At 39.1% G+C, this 22,210-nt stretch overlaps 1 protein-coding gene across 1 annotated transcript; it reads left to right on the forward strand.

Moving 5' to 3' along the window:
- Positions 1 to 989: 989 nt before the first annotated feature.
- LOC100056207 (F-box only protein 22) lies at positions 990 to 5,813 on the forward strand. Its single transcript, XM_070242217.1, has 3 exons — positions 990 to 1,108; positions 3,826 to 4,188; positions 4,301 to 5,813. Exons 1-3 carry the CDS (start codon positions 990 to 992, stop codon positions 5,049 to 5,051), a joined length of 1,233 nt encoding a protein of 410 aa, XP_070098318.1. The 3' UTR covers positions 5,052 to 5,813.
- Positions 5,814 to 22,210: the final 16,397 nt, after the last annotated feature.

The following is a 22,210-nucleotide window of genomic DNA, read 5'->3' on the forward strand; positions in this document are numbered from 1 at the left end:
ATGAGATATTATTTTAACAATAACATTTCATCATCCCCAACAGCAAATGTTGAGAGGCTAGTTGGGAAAAATTTTGAATATGCTGCTGAAAAATGACACAGAAATAAAACAGTGGCAATATTGGAGGCTGGTATTCTGAACTCAATATTCTGAGTTCAGAATGGAAGCCTAGGAATAAAGAATTTCAGTACACTAAAAATAAAACAATTTTCTCTCATATCTAAATATTAGAGTGCGGCTCACTTAAAAAGGCAGAGTCTCCATGGTTATGTGCAGCCATTGGCTGTTTCTCTGTCTTCCGATTGGCTTATTTCCTTTGGCCTTCTTAATCAATTTCTGCTTAGTTACTGGAAATTTTAAAAACGCTTTTGATGTTATTCTGTTGATATGATGGCAGCAAACGTGCTATCAAACAGCTTTGGCAAAAATCCAGAGTTTCCACAGGGGCTGAGGGGAAAACAAGGCTTTCTAGGCTGTTGCTCATGAGAGGAAGTGATTTCATTCATTCATTCAACAAATACCCATTGAGTATTGCCGAAATGAATGAAGGAAGGAACAGGGGTCCTGAGAGCAATAAAGGAGTCCTCTGGGCTAATGCTTTCCAGGGAAAATGTTTTCTCATAGAAATGCCCATGCCTTCTCCATGTAAAAAACGACATTTTCTTTTGCATGTGAACAAATTCACTCCTAAATACTTTCCTTTACATGGATCTTTACCACTTTAGGTGTTCACACTGAAGCTGGCCAGTTTACAATGGAGGACACGTGTTTCTGCCCCAGCGAGTGCAGGTGTGTGGGACGGTGGCGATGGGCGGAAGAAGGAAGAAAATGAGAGTTATTTTAATCTTAGTCTCAGCCTCAGTCAGCTGAAGGACCACAAGTTATGGCTTGGGGTTTTGATTTTAGTTTAAACTGATGTTTATTTTTTCCCCTAAATAAAATAAGTGTTCACTTCCTAAGTGGTCTGTGTGATGTGGTGTCCCTCAAAGATGGTGGCAAGGAAACACATGAATCTGATGTATTTAATCTATCAGGGACCTCTAGTGCCCTTGCTATCTGACCTGGGGTATGTCCTTGAAGGACCATTTGTAGATGAGCAGTGGCTAAGGTGAGCTCTGGTGGTTTAGAGCAGCGCTTCTCAAACTTTAACATGCACACGAATCACCTGGAATCAGGAAAAACGTAGATTCGGATTCAACCGGGCTGCAGGTGGGACCTGAGAACCTGCATTTCTAACAAGCTCCCAGGCCTTGCCAATATCCACCAAACATACTTTGAGTGGCAAGGGCTTAGAGGACCTCTGGCTGGTGGGAATAAAGGGAAGAGATTGTGTAATTTCTAAACTCTTTCGTCCTCTAAGAGGCTTTGCCAGACTACTCAAACCAAATCTGCTTCCGTTATTTCCCAAACCAAATCTCAAAGCAAACATCACATCTGAAATCCTTCGTGTGTGTTTCCAAGTATCAAGAGATCTGATGCTTTCTGCCAACATAAAGCTAACTAATCTTTAAGCTCCGGTGACTCCAACACAATTATCCTTACTTAAAAGCCACAGAGTTAATAGGATCTATTTTTGTGTTTCAAAATACGCATGATTGTATGCTTTTCTTTGAGTTGTTTATGTCAGTCTTGACCCTTAGACTGTAAACATTGGGGGACAGACTGTACCACAGAAACACCAAACATAGGAGCTAGGAAGACACCCAGGGATCAGCTAGTCCAGTGTTTTCTAAGCGTGGCGCAGCTCCCTCTGGGGTATAAGTAAGATGATTTTTAGGTGGAACATGAACAACCATTTTAAAATTTTTATATAGTTGTGTTTATATTTTAACAAGTTTTAGGGAAAGCTATAATTAGCATATCTTGCCCAGGATATTATTATGAGGAGAAAGCTACATTTACTTAAATTTCAAAAGTGAGTTGCTAAAAAGGCAAATAGCATATGAATATCTTACTGTAGCAGATGCATATAGCAAAAATTGTGAGAGTTGTTTGCAAATAACTGAGGATTGGAAAATAGTATTTAACCCACCACTAGATCTCTCAGTTGAGGAAACTGAAGCTCAGAAGCATCACTATGTTTCAAAAAATGTAAGATGCTATGGGTCATAGGATGTGTCCTAATTTCAGAGGGCCAAAGTGTGAGTGAATCTAAAGAACAAATGAAATATGAAAGTGGATTGCTCAAAGTCAAACATCTATGATTGAGAGTGTTTTAGAGGTCGTTCTCCTCTGTAAGAGCATTTCTGCTTTAATAGGTAATTATTAAAGTGTTGACCCAAAGGACTAACATTCTCCTGGTGGAATTTCTGATACTGCTTGTGGAAGGTAGGCAGGTGAAATAGTGTCAGGGCAGGAACCCTTGTATGGTCCCCTGAAATCACTCTTATAGAAGATGACCTATTCCCCTGTCAATGTCCTCCAGCCAAAGAGTGTGAGGAACACACGTGTAGGTGAATAAGTTCAGTCTGTTACTCATTTCATTGAGGGAGAACTGTGGGGCATCTCTGCAAAATACGTTAGAAAGCACTTATGGTAGGATTTGGGCTTGCATTAGGTGATTTTGAGGAGAATTCAAGGAAACAGGGCCTTGCTCTGGACTGGATGCCATCAGGAAACAAAGGTAGTTCTGTGATTTGACATCTTAATAAATCTGAGAGAAATGAGGGTAAACTAAAGCTAGGATTGGTAAGGAAGCAGCACTCACTCCTATTAGCCAGGATAGGAGGAAGTTTGGTCATTTTCATGGTTTGGGCAACATTCATGTTTAGTCGCTGTGCAGGCATAATAACAGAGTGGCCTGGTCTTCATCTTGATCCATCATGGTCATAGAATGGCGTTGTCTGATTGATACCAAGCAATGTGCTTGCTCTGCTCACTGCAATCTGAGCCAATTAATCACCACGAATTAGAGATTGAGAAAGGAAGTTTAATTAGATGAACCGGCTAATCGGAAGATGGGTGACTAATGTCTCAAAAACCCATCTTCAAGGTTTACAAAATCTTGAAGCAGTTATATAGGGAAAATGGGCAATGAGGAGGGGGCCCAGGGATGTTGGTCTCCATGCATCATGGGCTCCAGGCATCACATTGTTCTATTCTGTCAGCTGTGATGGATACGATGTAGGTGTGTTTCCCACTTGTGGTCAGCCTGTTCCTGGAGAGAAACTCACAGAAGAAAGTTTTAATTTATCAAGGTATCAGGGAGTACGTACGTGAGTGGAGGCCATAAATCAGGAGAGCATGCGAATTTTTTAAAGTACTTGCAGAGCAGCAAATAGTCACACAGAGGAGGGGCTGGGGCCATTTGGCAAAACAAGATGGCCTCACTTTTGCTCACTTACCTGATGTTAGTGTTCTGTGAAATGTTATATATTCAACCAGAGAACAAGATCAGCTGTGAGTGCCAGACCAACTCCTGGATGTCAGGGCTGATTTTTTTTTCACACCTTCCTATGTAGCTCTTTCCTGAACCATCTCGTTCCATTTCCAGACAAAATGCCAGACACAAATTGTCAGCAAGTTAAGGGTTTTGTAATATGTTAATGAATTTAAGACCCAATCTTGGACTCTGTGATGGCAAATGTCTTTGTTTAACTCTGAAAGAAATTGCCTAGCTATTTTATCTCTTCAACAGAATGTGATCTTCAGCCATCCATGACAATCAATACTCCACTTCAGCAAAGGCAATAATCCATATGCTCATCAGTTAATCCTTCCCCAGTCACCATGCGCACGCACGCGCGCACACACACACACACACACACACACACACACACACTCACTCTCTTTTTTTTCATATGACAAAAAGTAATTGCCCTACAGAACCTGTTCCCGCGGAGCTGCGGTACTGCCTTGCCCGGACCGCGTGTGCCGCTTGTGGGGGGAGTGTGCGCGCAGAGTGTTGCGGACCCATCGGCGTGTGACCTGGATATCTGCGGGCTCCGCGGCGGCTGGCCGCCTGGAGCAGCATTGCTTGGTCCGTGCGGCGGCAGAGGAGCTTGAGAATGTTCACATCTTACCACGGACAGTTCTTTACATGGCTGATTCAGAAACTTTTATTAGTCTGGAAGAGTGTCGTGGCCACAAGAGAGCAAGGAAAAGAACTACCATGGAAACAGCATTTGCCCTTGAGAAGCTATTCCCAAAACAATGCGAAGTCCTTGGGATTGTGACCCCAGGAATTGTAGATTAGCCCTGAGCTAACATCTGTGCCAGTCTTCCTCCACTTTTTATATGTGGGTTTCCCTGACGGTGTGGGTTGCCAAAGCGGAGTGTGCCAAACTTAACCACTATGCCAAGTGACTCCAATGGGATCATGTAGCAATCGACCTCAGGAAATTGAAATTGGAGAATCTGGTTTTGCTCTGTTATTCCCTCAAATTGAAGGAGTGAAAATACAACCTTTTCATTTTATTAAGGATCCAAAGAATTTAACATTAGAAAGACATCAACTCACTGAAGTAGGTCTTTTAGATAACCCTGAGCTTCGTGTGGTCCTTGTATTTGGCTATAATTGCTGTAAGGCGGGAGCCAGTAATTATCTGCAGCGAGTCGTAAGCACTTTCAGTGATATGAATGTCATCTTGGCTGGAGGCCAGGTGGACAACCTGGCATCGCTGACCTCTGAAAAGAACCCTCTGGATATTGATGCCACAGGTGTGGTTGGACTGTCATTTAGCGGACACCGAATTCAGAGCGCCACAGTGCTTCTCAACGAGGATGTCAATGATGAGAAGACTGCTGAGGCTGCGATGCAGCGCCTCAAAGCAGCCAATATTCCAGAACAGAACACCATTGGCTTCATGTTTGCATGCGTTGGCAGGGGCTTTCAGTATTACAGAGCCAAGGGGAATGTTGAGGCTGATGCATTTAGAAAGTTTTTTCCTAGTGTTCCTTTATTTGGCTTCTTTGGAAATGGAGAAATTGGCTGTGATCGCATAGTCACTGGGAACTTTATATTGAAGAAATGTAATGAAGTAAAGGATGATGATCTGTTTCATAGCTATACAACAATAATGGCACTGATTCATCTTGGGTCAACTAAATAAAGCCACCTGCAAAGTGGCTTTTGCAGTGTAACTTTTGGGCTCTGCCTTTTCCAGAAAATGGAAACTTGGGATATGTGTATTTTAAACAAAAATAACTTTATATGGATCTGTTTTGTAGCTTTGATGCTCTAATGATTACACTGGGGGTAGTTTTTAAGATATTAGATGGAGGACAACTTTTTTACATATCATAATGCAGGCCTAGAGTTGAGAGCTTTTGCATCAGGTACAAGCAAACTGATCATGGCTATATTGCATCAGATTATTATTGCACAGTAGCTGCTGTGTAATGTGACTTTAAATAGTCTCCTGCATAGGAAGATTGAAAGAAGATTCATCAATAGGATGGAGGTTTAAGACATTCCATGACTACTTCTGCATTGTTAGAGGATCTTTTGGCAGAATCATGAAGACTTTTTTTTCTCCCTTAATAAAGGAGAAAAATACACAGATGGCTTGAGAAATCTTTCTCTGCTTTATAATTTTACCAGTTTTTTCAGAAGCTGTAACAAAATTATTACCGACTTTTTACTTATTTGATAAAAATTAACTATTTTTGTTTTAGTACTCTGCAGTTGCTGAGTCAAATAAATTGCCAAGACGAATCAGTATTATTTCATAAAAAAAATTTTTCCTTTTCCGTCAGTAAAAAAATTACAAGAGAAAATCATTTTCACCTAGTTCTGGGTAGCTAATTGGCAGACCAGACAATTACATCACCTTATTTTGGTTTTATACCAATAAAACATACCTTGGAACTCATTCGGAGATAGTGTTTTGTATTGTATTGCTTTTGGTGAGTGAAGGAAGGAAGTAAACTAATCCTTTAGAAAAGTAAACCCAGCATAGTAGGTATTTGTCAGCTAGTAAATCCTGGCATATTCCCAGTAGAACCATTTTCAAGTTTGAATTTCTAATTATGCAAGCATCTAAATGAGCTATGTCCAGAGAAGACCAGTTTCCCCGCGGTATCCATTCTTTCCTTTTCATCTAGTGATAGAACCTTTGGTTTTCAGTTAGGCACAGACATTCTCCTGGAACAAAGACTACCTTTGTCAGTCTCTCGAAAGTATGACTGTTCTGGTTGGTGAACTGTGAGCGGAAATATGTGTCCTTCAAAATGGTGTGACTGTTTTTTTTGCCCTTTCTCAATCTTGTTACTTGGAAGTGGATCTGGTAGTGAGGCAGCCTGGACTCTAGAGAAGAGGCAGCGCTCTACTGTGGAAGAGAACCACACGGAAGGATCCTGGGTTGCTGTGTAATTTTGTTGAAGTGCTACTACCATAACCAGCCTGGACTGCCTACCTCCAGATTGTTTTACAAGACAGAAATTAATATCAATCTTGCCTAAGCCACTTTTTTTTCCAGGTCTTTGTTACAGGATATCTTTATATTAGCATATTCTACCTAATACAGTATGATATAACTAATGTATGGCACTTTGGTAAAGGTCAGTGGTTCTAACAAAATGGGTAGAAAACTTGCAAGGTAAGTGAAATTACATGTATTAACATTCCTGCTTTTCTATTTTTAATCATTTTTCTCCCAATTTTTACCTTAAAAGATTTTTCTCTGTTTACATATATGATAAAAATACTTGTGTATTTGTGGTTATCCTAAATCTTAGTTCCTGAAGAAAGTCCAAAGAAAAAGTTTGTCATAGAACTTTTAGTCTGTGAATGTTAATATTTAGTCATTTTTATTTAGCTATTAACTTTTCTATTTGACATTAGTACCCATTATCAAGTAGACGGTACCTGAAAATTTGAGTCCTTGAATATGTTTACATAGCTCATAAGGAAAATACTTCATAAATTTTCTTTGTCCCTGATATTAACCAGAGTTGGTTGAATAGTTAGAGGAAAAAGGATTTTAAAAACTGAGAATATGAACAAAATGAGCCTGAGGATTGAATGAGTTTATTTTTTCAAATTAATACTCATAAAATGTTTTATTACTTCTCAAAGGAGAGCCTGCTGCAGGGTCATTTCATACAATATTTGAAGTTAACATAGGGTTCTTTTTTACAGCTGAGCCTTTGGGGTTTGTTATGAACAATAAGTTCATTTGGCTACAAGGTTGTAACCTTGGTACAGAATAGAAAGGGGAGAAGTTAACCCAATAGAAATGAGTAGTACTGATAAAAATGAAAGTCATCTGCCCTGCCTCCCAGAGGCCTTGATGTTGCATGGAAGGGGAATAGTAGTTTAACCAAATTTAAAATGAAGTAACTAATTTACTACAATTTTGAAAGGCTTGTCTTAGACAAAAGCAAGCATTAAGGGAATAATTACTGTTTCAGCTAAAAATATACGAAGTGCCTAGAAATGGTAACCATTGTAGTCAGTCGTGAAACTGGGAAAATGATCACGCAAAAAAACTGATGTGAGCACAAAGAGAAGTAAAGATGTACCTTTCATGTCTTCACACTAAACTGCCTTCTCTTGCGTGATAGTCAGATTCATAGGATGGTTTGATCAAGACATTTAAAAATACTGATTTCCTTTATATGCTTTCAAAGCAAAATCTTTGCGCAGCTGCAATTTGTTTTGTAAAAGTGCTGTCAAGGAATCTATTTCCATTCCCTTTTATTCAAGTAGAACTAAACTCTTTATAAGCCAAGTAACAATCTAAGGAAGAGGAGGGAAGGTAGGCCTTGGGATTAAGACCTGGAAATAGACACCGTGCACACTGATATAATTAATAATCTACAGTGACCTATATTAATGAAGGGGGGTCCAGTAGGTCACTTCACTAATACATTTCTCTCCACTTTGGTTAAATATTGGCACACATACCAACTTCTCAATCTAGTACGACAAGACAGGCCAGATAGGAAAAGTTTTGCCACTGATTTTGATTGTCAACTTAATACGATGAACATGCAGAGAATGTAAAATAAACTACAAATCTGAGAATTCTCTATTCATTGTGCAGAAAGTTTTAAGAAAAAAAATCAACTTCTGTCGTTTTCTGCCGACACAGTCTAACTCAGATTAGCACCACCATAAATTCCATTTTACTGGAAACAGAAGACTCTAATTTGATTGGAAATTATGAGGTTTTTAGATGACTGACTTGATTTCACCTGTAGAAACTGGGTGTGCGTCTGCTTAGTGAAAATCCTAAAATAACAGAACATAGTCAGCATTAAACATCCTTGTTAAATGAACAAAATTAATATCTATACTATGGAAAGAATGTTATCAGAAAGTTATTTTAGTATTTTAAAGAACAGTCAAATATTTGTAAGACATATTATTTTTGTTTTATATATTTCATTTCTGCCTTACACCACAATGAGACAGGTTACAAGAATATATGCTACTATAAAGTGGAAAACATTGGCAGAAACCAATAAACTTCATTTAATGTTTTGGTACCAAAAAAAAAAAAAAAAAAAAAAAAAGTAATTGCCCTACAGAGAATCCTGAGATTTCCGTACTTGATCAATAGTATGTACTGATGGGGCAGAAAGAGAAAAGCATCTTGGGAAACAGAATTCTCTCAAGGCCTGTGATGCTGATGACCACTGCCTCCCCAATGCTAGAGGCACTATCAACTAGACATAAGTAAAAGGAAATGAAGGTAGATCAGTGGTTGTCAGGACTCGGGGTAAGGGATTTCTTTTTGGGGTGATGAAAATATTCTGGAATTAGATGGTGGTGATTGTTGCACAACATTGTGAATATACTAAGAAATTCTGAATTGTATACTCGAAAGGGTGAATTTTACGGTATGTGAATTATATCTCAGTTTTAAAAAAAATTTTAAAGGAAGTGAAAAGCAAGAGAGGTCAGGTAATACTGCAGAGAGACTTCTCTTATTGGCCGTTGTTAGATTTGCTTTTTATTTTTGTCTCCTAAATTGTGGAGTTTTCAAATTCTTCAGAAATGTGGTGTTTGACATTTCTCTTAGTGACAGAGTTTCTATAAGTAATCAAAGCTTTCCACTCTGGATGAAGGTAACTAGTAGAGTTGGTAACTGGTTAAGCCAGTCTCCACAACACTAACAGAGGTATAAACTTTCTCTTTGGAATTGTGTCAACTGAACCAGAGTAGGAGGTTATATTCTGCCCTTGCAATAGAAAGCTTCACTTTCTTTTTTTTAATTTTTCCTTTTTTCTCCCCAAAGTCCCCCGGTACATAGTTGTATATTTTTAGTTGTGGGTCCTTCTGGTTGTGGCATGTGGGATGCCCCCGCAGCGTGGCTTGATGAGTGGTGCCATGTCCGCACCCAATCCGAACTGGTGAAACCCTGTACCCCCCAAAGCAGAGCAGGTGAACTTAATCACTGGGCCATGGGGCCGGCCCCAGGAAACTTCATTTTTAAGTCAGTTAGTTGTATTTTCAGAGAGAATTTGTACTCATTTTTTCAAATATTTTGTCACCTATTCCAGTGAAAGTCTAAATTGGAAGCACCTATACCAGTCATTTCTAAGAGGATTTCTCTAAAGACTAAAACCCAATTAAGAGTGAGGGTGAGAAAGGCATTAGAAAGCACGCCACCCTGCACAGGTTTACAAGCGTGCGTGTGTGCTCATGATAGCACTCATTCACTCAATTGTGTGCCAGGCACTGGGGGATGCAAGGATGAAATGGGCACATCAACTGCCATCAAAGGACTTCAAGTGGAGTGGCACGAACTGAGCATGGCTTCCAGGTCACCTGGATACATGAACTGGGCCTGGCATATTTTTTTTTTAAGATATTGTCTACTTATGCTAATTCCACAATAGTGGCAATTAAGACTCTGGAAATTGGAAACAAAAAAGACAAAAGATACTTTTATTCCTTATTTAAGAAAAACCTCCTCTCAGAGAGAGATCCCATCTTTCCTGGGACCTCTTTTAATCCAGAGGCAGCTGGGATGGTATTTGTATCAATACAAGAGAAAGGGCAGTTGCCAGGACTGCCCCATACCAGGCCCCGCTCTGTCATTTTCTCTGCATTATATTGGGGAATATTCTCATGCAGACAAGAACCCCAAATATCGTAGGCTTCCAAACATTTTTTACCATGAGTACCCTTTCTTGAAAGAAACAAAATCATAAACGTCTGCAGGATAGTGGCTTAAGTATCTATTGATTGAAAAAATGCTTAGGGATAAGTAGAGAAATGAATGCAATTACACTTTGAAATGATTTGGTATTTCAACAATAACAGCAGCATCTATGTACATTTGAAACATGGAATACCACCAACTCAGCTTTCATGCAATTCTTACTTCTCAACCATCAGATTTCCAAATATTTAAAAGTTCTATGATAGTCTGTACTGGTGATAGTGTGGCAAAACTTCCATACTCTATGGGTAAGAAATTGATGTAGCCTTTTTGGGAAGCAATTGAGCCATATCTATCAAAACTTTAAGTGTGCATTCTCTTTGACTCAGAAATTTCACTTCTATGAAATTACCCTGCAACTTTCCAAAAAGAACAATGATATTCATCTCAATGTTCTTTATGAGAACACGAAATATGGAAAGAACAAAAATATCCTAATGAGGGGCTGGCTAAGCAATCATGTAAAGGAATACTTTATAGGCATTAGAAAGAATGAGATCTGTGACATATTATTAATTAAAAATTCAAGTTACAAAACAACATGTATGGGATGGTCCCATTGATATAAAAGGCAAATACACATACACACGCGCACACACACACACACACACACGTAGCCTAAAAACATGCAATAGCAACAAGGAACTTTTTTTTAACCTCACACCAGGGTTTCTCAAATTCGAGTAATTTATGGATCCCTTAAAGGGAAATAGTTCTTTGAATATTTGCTATTGGATTAAAATTTTTAATCCTAAATTTTACTTAAATAGGTATAACTGTTAGAAATTCTGCAATCTCCAAGCCGCTGAAGCAGAGCGCATGAACTTAACCACTATGACACCGGGCCAGGCTCCCAATTTGAGTTTTTATTACATAGATTTCTTTGGCATTCAATTTATAAATTGCCTTTGGATTTATATTTCTATTAATGTTCTAACTTTCTGGGATCCCCTAGTTAATGCAAAAACACACAAAGAGTACACTGTTTGGATCCTGGGTGCAGACCTACACACCACTCATCAAGCTATGCTGTGGTGTCATCCCACATACAAAATAGAGGAAGACTGGCATAGATGTTAGCTCAGTGACGATCTTCTTCAAGCAAAAAGAGGAAGATTGGCAACAGATGTTAGGTCAGGGCCAATCTTGCTCACCAAAAAAACCCAACTCCAACTGATAAATGATGTTGTGCTGAAATGAGATCTCTGTTGAAGGTATAATTGTAGAAAGATGTGAGTGAGCTCAGGTACAAGTCTATATTAAATCTTTTTGCATTTGACTTTTGATAATACTCTTTACATTGCTATTACACTATAAAAATAGGAAAACTTCAAGTCTATGTTTGAAATTCCAGATAATCAGGACACATTTAACCAAAATCATGGACCAATTTTAATGTGACACTTGATAACTGTAAATTGGTTTTATTCCTTAAAAGTAAGGCTACTATCATAACTTTTTTAAAACATTAAATATTTGGGGGAACAGGAAAACAATATATGAATTTGCGCTATTTTTGGCAGATGTTGAAAAAATGCAGTTTCAATACAGAGTTCATAGTCAAAATTTGGAAAGAAAATGGTAAAAACGGGAAATGATTCATTCATATCATTTGCAAAACGACCATAATTCAAGTTTTCTTATCATTTTTTCTATTTTGTCTGCAATTGAAATGTTCAAACTAATACAAGCACGGAGTCCTGTGGCTTTCAGATGACCCAAATGCACCATCTTCACATCAGATCTGCTTCTGGTCTTTTCTCATTACTGCTCATTAATTAAAGTAGTACATTACTCATTTTAATCATGTTAATTTTCAGGATGTCAACTTGAATTCTCAACTTATTAAATAATTTTAAAAACTTAAGTCTTTGTATATGAAAATGCCACTCAAGTACAAATTATCACAGCTAGCCAAAGACAAGTTTTTTCTTAACTAGAAAAGAATTCAACATAAGGGTGACAGTTATCATTTTGATGTTGGGACCTGCCAACCTTGTGGCAGTTAGACCTGCTTTCCAACTTACAAAAGGTTAAAACCCAGAAATGGATGGTCAAAATGTTTATGGGATGAGTGGTAGGATTTTGAGTGATTTTTACTTTTTCCTTGTCCTTTCATGTGATATTAGAATATTTTTAAATAATCGTGATTGTTTACATAAACTAAAAGGTGAACAATAAAGCTGATTTCATTGTGGAAAAAAGTAAAAAGATAAAATGCTGTCACTTTATCATTTGACTCAGGAAGGTTATAAACACAAATGAAAACAAAGGTGATAAAATTGAAGTCTTTCTTTAAGTTGCATGTGGTCATCTTCTAGAATCCAGATGATGAAGTTTTTCATATTTAATCATTGAGATGGTATCCAAATGAACAGATACAATTACAAATAATTTTGTGTAAAGAACTCACAGACGTCAGACAATATATCTGGAGTCCCTAGGGGTCCTTAGACGTGGTTGAAGAAATAGTATATCCTTCTGTGTTGTTTAAAATTTTTATAATGAGTAAGATAAAAATAAAGTGGTGCCTGACAGTCACCTACCTTCTCACAACCCCATCCTACGTTCCCCATTTCCTTTCTAGGCTTCCCCTCCCCCCACTGCTGTGTGGCTCTGCAAAAATGACCAGCTATGGAGAGTGACCATGACAGAAAAGAATAACAGACCAAAGATAAGATGCCAAGCAGGAAGCCCAGGACAGCAGAGTCCAGGCTGGGATTGGGGGTAGGAGAGAGTTGATAGTATTAAGGCTTAAAACTACATGTAGCAGCTCCACATTAAGAAAGTAAAGTCCCTGAGTGCTGCTGACTGGCTGCCAATGTCTGGAGAAGCACTGGGCCCCCTGCAGGGGCTCTGCTGCACTCTGAGTGCCCACCTAGGGGTGACAGGTCTGGCGCCTCTGATGCGTGGGCAGTGCACTGGAGTCTGGATTTTGGAGTCCAGCCAAGTTCGTGAGCTAGCTGGCCCAATCAGGATTAGTCGGCATCTGGAAGATGCTTTTAACCACCCACTTCACAAGGAGACTCAGCAAGTTGAAGAAAACCTTAAAAATTGGCTAGTCTAACTCCCTCTCAAGTGGGAGAAATGAGTTTCATAGAGATTACTGCTTGCCCAGGGGATCAATCAGAATTGGAATCCAATTCTCTTGACTCATCCCAGAGGTCTTTGAAATTACAATGCATTGCAAATTCATCTTCAATGAGAAAATCACCCTTGTCTTTTCTGAAAAACATCAGCAACAGCACACAGAGTCCACATCCAGCAAGACAGCTTGGTGGGACTCGCTAAGCCAGAGTTTGTCAAAAAGGGTAGCCTTTTACGAACTCTCCCCCTGCTCCCTCGCTCTGAGGCTGGGTTCCCCAGAAGACGACTCTGAGACTAGGATTCAAGTGTCCCAAGTGTTAAGAAAGTGCTCTGGGAAACCTGGAAGGGAATGGGGCAAGCCGGACAGAGAAGGAAGAAAGATCAAGCCAGAGTGTGATTCAGGCCCCGTCCAGAGGAGGAGAACTTCTGCCTGATCCCACCGGGCACCTCTGGAACGGAAGTTAACCTTCAGAGTTGTGTCCTCATGACTCGAGGCAAGAGAATTAGCATTTCATACCCTCGCATCTTGGCCAAGGGCCTGCCTGCAGTAGCTGAGACTCCTGGGCACTTCTAGCTCCCACACAGGTGGGCAGAGCCACTCCAGAAGCCCGAGGGCAGGCCTCTGCAGAAAGTCGCAGGTGTGCACCATTGGAAGGCACAGATGCCAGAGGAGGGGCACACCAAACAGGACAAGGGTGCCCAGGGGATATGGGGAGCAGCACAGTGTCCACAATACTCCCAAAATATCACACTCCAATCTTGTCAGATTGTTCCCTTATCGCTTCTACAATCCAAATTGAACAGATACACAGACTGGACGAAAAGGCATCATAAAAATGAGTCCTCTAGCTCAGGGGTTGGTAACCTTTTCCACAAAGATAGCAAGTATTTTGGGCTTGATCTATCATAAAGTGTCTGTTCTAACTATTCAACTCTTGCAAAAGCAGCCACAGACAACACGTAAACAAATGGGTATGGCTTCGTTCCAATAATACTTTCTGGACACTAAAATTTGAATTTTGTATGATTTTCTTATGTCATGAAATATTCTTCTTTTGATATTTTACCAAACATTTAAAAATGTAAAAGCCATTCTTAGCTTGTGGTCCATTCAGAGAGCAGATGAATTGGATTTGGCCTTTGAACCATAGTTTGCCAACCTCTGTTCCAGATCAATGGCTTTCAATCTCTTTTGACCACAACTGTAAGAAAGGCATTTAACATTCTATTATAAACTACAGCATACGTAAATACACATACACATATGGAATTAAAACTTGTTTCATAAAACAGTCTTATGTTTTCTATGAACTACAAACTCTGATATTTTTCACTTTTGTCCTACTTTGTTTTACTTTTAAATGCTGTCCTGATCGACTGCGGTGTTTTTTCCAACCCACCAATGGATCACACCACCTCCTGTTTGAAAAAAACTGCTCTCGATCAGTTGACATTTGGCTCTGGGCGGTGGTGATAGCACAGTCATAGTGGCTGCTCTGCATTCATCAGCACTGACATTACTTGGAATTTGCCAGTAAATAACATAAAGACCAAAAAAAGATGCTATCATCAACCTGTCAAGGGCAGCACGACAGGATCGCCTGCCTCAACCTGCCTGGCTCCAGGTGTTTCAGGAAATTTCAGATGGCTCCCTGTCTTTCTTGATGTAGGAAGTATGATTTTCATTTGAACTGAGCAGAATTCAGAGCAGAGAGAGAATTTAAAGCAACTGCAAGTCCCAGCCTGAAACCTTGAGCTTGGCAGTTTCGAAGGAGACTTCGGATCCTTTGCTGTATAGCCACGCTCATCACCAGCTGAGGTGTTTGAAAAGTGTGACAATTTCCAATAGCACCCTCCTGGTAGAACTCAGCTAAATACTGAAGATAGATCAGACTGTGGTGGGCTGAAAACAAAAACAGAAACAAAACAGTTCACTGTGATTGGAGGAAAGAAGATCAAATGCCTATACTTTTACCTAATCGAGGCAAAATCTTTCCTATGAAGTTCAGGGGTCGTGACTGGCTTCTGGAAAATAGACACTAGGTGAAGCTTGCCTTGGTCATTTCCCATCGTCCATTTCCCTCTTGTCACTCTCCTCTGCCTTCCTGTCTAGACTTTAAAGGTGGGATGAGAGCACTGGGAGGGAGAAATTTGAAATCTTATTTAATGGCTTTAGGGTTCTCTCTATTGTCAACATTCTCCTCTTCACCCCTGTATTTCCCCTAATACGTGTGAATAATTGGGACCCTTCTGCCTCTTTCTCGCCCCAACTTCAGTTTGGTTCAGTTTAGAAAACACGTATTATGCACACTACCTGAGCTAGATCCTGGGGACACAAGGTGGTTAATGAAATAGGAACCGGCTCTTCAGGAGCATAGAGTAATAGCATTAGGCCCCTCAGTTCAATGAGGTGAGATTTGCAGAAGTCCTTTGTTAGCGTGAAGTTATTTTTTTTATTTTTTTATTATTATTTTTTAAGATTTTATTTTTTTTCCTTTTTCTCCCCAAAGCCCCCTGGTACATAGTTGTATATTCTTAGTTGTGGGTCCTTCTAGTTGTGGCATGTGGGATGCCGCCTCAGCGTGGTTTGATGAGCAGTGCCATGTCCGCGCCCAAGATTCGAACCAACGAAACACTGGGCCGCCTGCAGCGGAGCGCGCGAACTTAACCACTCCGCCACGGGGCCAGCCCCTGAAGTTATTGATAATAGTAGTAATGTTAGCAATTAATCATTCTTCACAACCACAGCCACCCTCTGTGTAGCAGGACTACGGTCCACTAGCAGAAGCCTCTTACAATCAAAGTCCCAGCTTTTTTCTCTTTAGGTAGAAAAAGATAAAAACTCTTAGTAATCGTGTGAGTGAGAGAGAAAAAATAAAAAACATTCTAGATACCCTAGATGGCAGATTCTAAGAAATTTTATTTTCTTATCTAAAACAGTCACTTTATCTTAAAATATGCCATAACATACTCATATTATGTTTTGAGCTTTCAAGATATTTGCTAATTTTTATAAATAGCGATTAATTTTTCCGATTATAGAAGATTCAAACATGTTCCTTTTTAAATTTTTAAATAATAATGTTGGATAGGAAGTAAAATTTCCGTCAAATGTCACCTTCTCCCACCCCTAACAACCCTAACATTTCATTGTATGTTTCTTTATTGCTTATTTTACAAATTGACATGCATACATACATTTTGGACAAAAATGGGATCTATTTTATATATAATGTATATATATTTATATGTAAGGTATATAAGTGTATATAATGTAACATTTTTAAAAGGTTATAGCTATTATATATATAAATTTGTGATAACTTTTTTAACATTACAATATATTGCTGGCATCCTTACATATAAACCTACATACAATTAAATAGTTTCCAGTTTTTTACTCTTAATAACAATGCTACAGCCAACAGCTTTAAACATTTATTCTTACATTTATGTGCAAATATAAGAATAGGATAAATTCTTGGAAGTGAGGTTATTTATTCGAAGAGTATGAAAACATATGCCAGATTACTCTTCCCCTAACAGGATATGTTTCTCCACAACCATGAAATGCTGTCTGTGTTATAGATTTTCAAATCTTTGCCAGTCTAATGATGGGAAAACAAATCCTGACTGTTGTTTTAATTTGAATAGGCAAGATTGCTAGTGAGTTTGATCATCTATTTCCATGTTTATTAGCCATTTGCTTTTTTCACTTTTTAAATTGAGATATAATTCATATGTCATAAAATTCACCATTTTAAAGTATACAATTCAGTGGTTTTCAGTTTATTCAAAAGATTGTACAATCACCTCCTCTATCTTGTTCCAATTTTCATCACCCCAAAAGGAAACCCCACACCCATTAGCAGTTATTCTCATCCCCCCTCCCCCACTCCCTGGCAACCACTAATCTACTTTCTGTCTCTGTGGCTGTGCCTATTCTGGACATTTCCTGTAAAGAGAATCAAGTACTATGTGGCTGTTTGTGACTGGCTTCTTTCAGTTAGGATAACGTTTTCAAGGTTCATCCATGTCGTAACATGGATCAGTAGTTTACTTCTTTTTATGACTGAATAATATTCCGTTGTATGGATATACCAAATTTAGTTTATTCACTCATCAGTTGATGGACATTTGGCTTGTTTCCACTTTTTCCCTAATGTGAATAATGTTGCTGTAAACAATATACAAGTTTTTGTATGAACATATGTTTTCAAGTCTCTCAAGTATATAGCTAGGAATAGAATTGCTGGGTCATGTGGTAACTCTGTGTTTAACTCTTTGAGGAACTGCCAAACTGCGGCAGTTTTCCACAGTGGCTGTACCATTTGCATTCCCATTGGCAAAGTATAAGGGTTCCCATTCTACACATCTTTATCATTACTTCTTATTTTCCTTTTTTGAAGTTATAACCTTCCTAGTACATGTGAAGTGGTATCTCATCATGGCTTTTTTTTGTTTTTTCAGGAAGACTGGCCCTGAGCTAACATCTGTGCCCATATTCCTCTATTTTATATGTGGGACACCTGCCACAGCGTAGCTTGACAAGTGGCACGTAGGTGCACACCCGGAATCTGAACCAGCAAGCCCCAGGCCACTGAAGCAGAACGTGCGAACTTAATCACTGCACCACTGGGCTGGCCCCTCATCGTGGTTTTGATTTGCATCTCTCTAATGACTACTGAAGTTGAGCAGATTTTCATGTGATTATCGAACATTTATATATTTTCTTTGAAGAAATATCTACTTAAATGCTTTGCCCATTTTAAAATTTGTTTATTTGCCCATTTTAAAACTGTTTAACTTTTAATTGTTGATTTGTAAGTGTTCTTTATATACTCTGGATACTAGTCCCTTATCAGATATATGATTTGCAAATATTTCCTCCCAATCTATGACTTGTCTCTTCACTTTCTTGATGGTGTCCTTTGTTGCACAAAAGTTTCTAATTTTGAAAAAGTCCTATTTATTTTTTTCTTTGGTTGCTGTGCTTTTGGCATCATATCTAAGAAATCTTTGCTGAATCCAAGGTCACAAAAATTTACACTTATGTTTTATTCTAAGAGTTTTATAGTTTTGTCTCTTACACTGAAAACTTTGATCCATTTTGAGTTAACCTTTGTGTATGCTGTGAGGTAGGGGACCATATTTGTTCTTTTGTTTGCCAATATCCAGTTGTCCTAGCAACCACTTGCCTTTTTTTTAACCCTATCAATTTTCTATTCATATCTTTTCCCTATTTTTTTCTTATTGAGTTGTTTTGGGGTGTTTTTATGGATTTGTAAGTGTCCTCTATATAGTAAGAAAATTAGTCCTTTGCCATATGAATTATATTCTTTCTCAATTTATGATTAATCTGTTAACTTTGCTTATGGTAGGTTGGTTTGTTGGTTTTCTTTTCACATTACTTGGCTTGATTTTTAGCCACGTGGGTGTTTTAAGTTTTTGGTCATCAAATTTATCAGTGTCTACCTTATGGCTTCTGGCTTCCCTGTCAAGCTTTCCTTTATGGCCTCTCTTCTGAAGTGGTAACAAAGCACTGAAGTGACAGAGATCAACATCATGAGCTATCTGCAGGTGATAGCTGAAGCCATGAGAATGAATGAGTTCTCTGGAAGAAAGTGTGCAGAGACAGAAGGGAAGAGGGCCAAGCACTGTGTCTTTGGGAATATCCAAACCAAAGGATGAGGGAGTAGATGAGAAAGCAAAGAAAATCCAGAAGAAATAGATGAGTGAGGAGGAGGGGAAAGGAGATGATGTGGGCCACTATCCAACAGAGTCAACAGTTCCAAGCAGGGAGTTGTTGAGAGTGCCAGCCACAGCAGGAGTTCCAACAGAGCAGTTTCCTGGACTGTGGGAAGCCAGACTGCCAGGCACCTGGCACAGGTGTGCAGGGAGAAGAAGGAGACAGCTGTTTAGGAAGTGTGGCAGTGAAAAGACAGAAAAAATTTTAAAATTAGGCAAAAGGATCTAACAAAGATTGATTTTCTTTCCAAAAAGGAGAAAAATGGAGGAATTTTCCATGATTTAAGGTTAAGAACTGGGAGAGTTTTTCTGATAAGAGTAAGGATTTAGGAAGCTTAGTTAATTTCCATCCTGCTAGGATTTTAGATCCTAAGAAATTTAGAAAGCTCTATGAGTGGAAGCTAGAAGAGAAAAAAAGCCACACATTTAAATGAGTTAGTATAGGTAAAGTTCTTCTAACGGTACTTGTGTTAGTTTGGGTCTCTGGGGAGCAGATACTGAGATGGAATTAGGAGTGTAAGAAATTATTGAGTATAATGCCCATAAAAGATGAAAGGAAGCAAGATTGGGCAGGGAAAGCCTTCAGACCATGCTGCAGATCTGACAGCATCTCTGCCGACCCATTGGGGAAATCTAGGGTAAGACTGCCCATCAGAGCAGTCCTGGGCTAGGCAGAAACAGGCTGGCCTAAACAATATGTCAGATGGAGATAAGTGCTAAGGATGTAGGGAGGGGCATGGAAGGTAGAGAGGGTTGCATATTTAAACAGAGGCAAAGAGTGAGTGTGGTGGAGTGTTTGGGGGAGACTGAGGGATAGGGATGGGGGTAGAAGAGTAACTGATGAGATTAGAGAGGATGGGGGGAGGGGAGGGAACATCATGCAGAGTCACTGTAAGACTTGGCTTTTATATGAGTGAAATGAGAAAAACATGCAAGGCTTTGAGCGGAGGAGTGACATGATCTAACTAATGTCTTACAAGGATCGTGAATGCTCCTTTAAGAATAGACTGAGGTAGTGCAGACATGGAAGCAGAGATATGATGGGCCAGGGTGCTGGCAGTGGAGGTGGTGAGAGATGGTCAGATTCTGGATATATTATAAGTAGAGCCGTTAATATTTTCTGGTGGATTAGATGTGGAATGTGAAAACAAAAAGAGGCATTAAGGATAAAGCTATGTGTATTAGTTCTCTATTGCTCTGTAACAAATTACCCCAAAACTTACCGAACTGTGAAGTAATAAATGGGTATTGTTTTAAGCTGCCAAATTTGTGGTGATTTCTTATGGCAGCCATAGAAAATGAATAAACCTTCCCAAGAAGCTTATTCTATCTTTGAATGGCACCCTCCACTGTTAGACCTAATTTTACTTCTTGGAGCCATGTAGACAGCCTATCCTATATTTGAAGACAGCCCATCTGAGCCTTACCCTCTTTGGACCAAAGATTCCCTGTGCATTCTCCATCCCGGCTACTTTTCTCTAAATATGTTGTGTTCTGTTTGGGTCTCTAGATTGACACTCTAAATGGGAATTTACTGTAACAACAATATGTTTGAAAAGCATTTGCAGATTGAAATAATTTACTCTTCCTTTATAAAGGAGAAATTTTCCACCTTTATCACCAAAGATAAACATTATTCTCTGGACCATCGACCGCTCTATTGTCCATAATAGAAAAGCATCACTTAGAATGATCTGTAATTGAGGAAAATGATGTAGAAAACAGTCGGGAAGCCTTCAAAAATATGAATCTGCATGGATATTATAGATTGCGATAGTTAATGAGGATTAAAATTTGTGCTTAGGTAGTTAACAGAAATTTCCCCAAATGAAGTCAGCTCAGTGAAAAGCAGTCATATCTGGGGGATTAAGATGTTGTATTTCATCTGTCCAGCCGGGCATGTGATTGGAGTAAGCTTCCTTGCTTGGTTCTTGGAACATGGGGCAGTAGCAAGAGCTTTGCAAGACATCAGGGAAGGCAGGTGGGGCTAAAACTGCCATGATCCTCAACCGAGAGCTCCTGGAATCTCCCAGCAGCATGATTTATAGCCAACCAAAACAAAAATGGTTACAAGGAGAGAAAGAAACCTCAAGATTCGAAAAATAGAGGAAACCTAGTGGGGGAACAACAACTGAATGATCGCTAAAATGATTAACTATTCCATAAAAAGATACACGGACAGGAGGAAAGTAGGGCTATTGGGAAAGAGACCAAGAAAAACTAGATTCGACAACTAGAGGAGTGGGTGGTTACCGTTTGCTTTATATTGCGATTGAAGAGTTTCAGTTTCATGCATGTATGGGCATTTTTCCCCAATTAAATTTTTAGCTCTTTTGGAAGAATGGCTATGTCTTATGATTGCTTTGAATACGATAAATAGCAAGTACTTGGAAAATATTCAATTAATTGGAGCGAGTGAAAGTGCCTGTTGACTGGCTGAATAAAAATGAAGACGTTGTTCTAGTTAGAATACAGGTCCCTTGGGAGAAAGCTAGATTGAGTCAGAAGAAACCATATGTTCCTGATTCCTCCATCCTCCCTCCTTAAATGACCCACTGTTCTGGGATGTTTTTCCAAGTGTGGTCCAACAACTTCTACCTTAGATTTGTCTGTCTTAGATTTGTTATTAAAAATGAAGAATCCTACATCCTACTGCCCTAGACCCACTGAATCAGAACCTGGAGGGAGAGGTACTTGTGTTTTTCTAAAATTGAAGTATAATTTACATACAATTAAATGCATATATTTATACATTCAATGGGATTCGACAAATGTATACACCCCATGTAACCACCACCCCGATCAAGACTTCTATCACTCCAGAAAGTTTCCTTAGGCCTCTTTCCAGTCAATCACCCAGCCCCCAGAAGCAAGTGGTGTTCTCATTTCTATCATACCACATATACTGTTTTGAGTCAGGCTTCTATCACTCAATGTTTTTGAGATTCACCATGTTGTTACACATATCAATCACTAGTTTCTTTTTGTTGCTAAGTAATAGTCCATTGTAGAAATGTACTACCATTTATAAATTCACCTGTTTATGTATTCATCTGTTGATTGACATTTGAATTGTGTATTAGTTTTCTATGCAATGTAACCAATTACCACAAACATAGTGATTTAAAACCATACACGTTTCTTATCTCACAATTTCCGAGGATTAGGAGTCCTGGCACGGTTTAGCTGGGCCACAGGCTCAGAGTCTTACCACAGTGAGACAGTGACAGCCCAGTTGCATTACTGTCTGGAGCTGAGGG

The sequence above is a fragment of the Equus caballus genome, chromosome 18, assembly GCF_041296265.1.
Source record: "Equus caballus isolate H_3958 breed thoroughbred chromosome 18, TB-T2T, whole genome shotgun sequence".
Taxonomy (NCBI): Eukaryota; Metazoa; Chordata; class Mammalia; order Perissodactyla; family Equidae; genus Equus; species Equus caballus.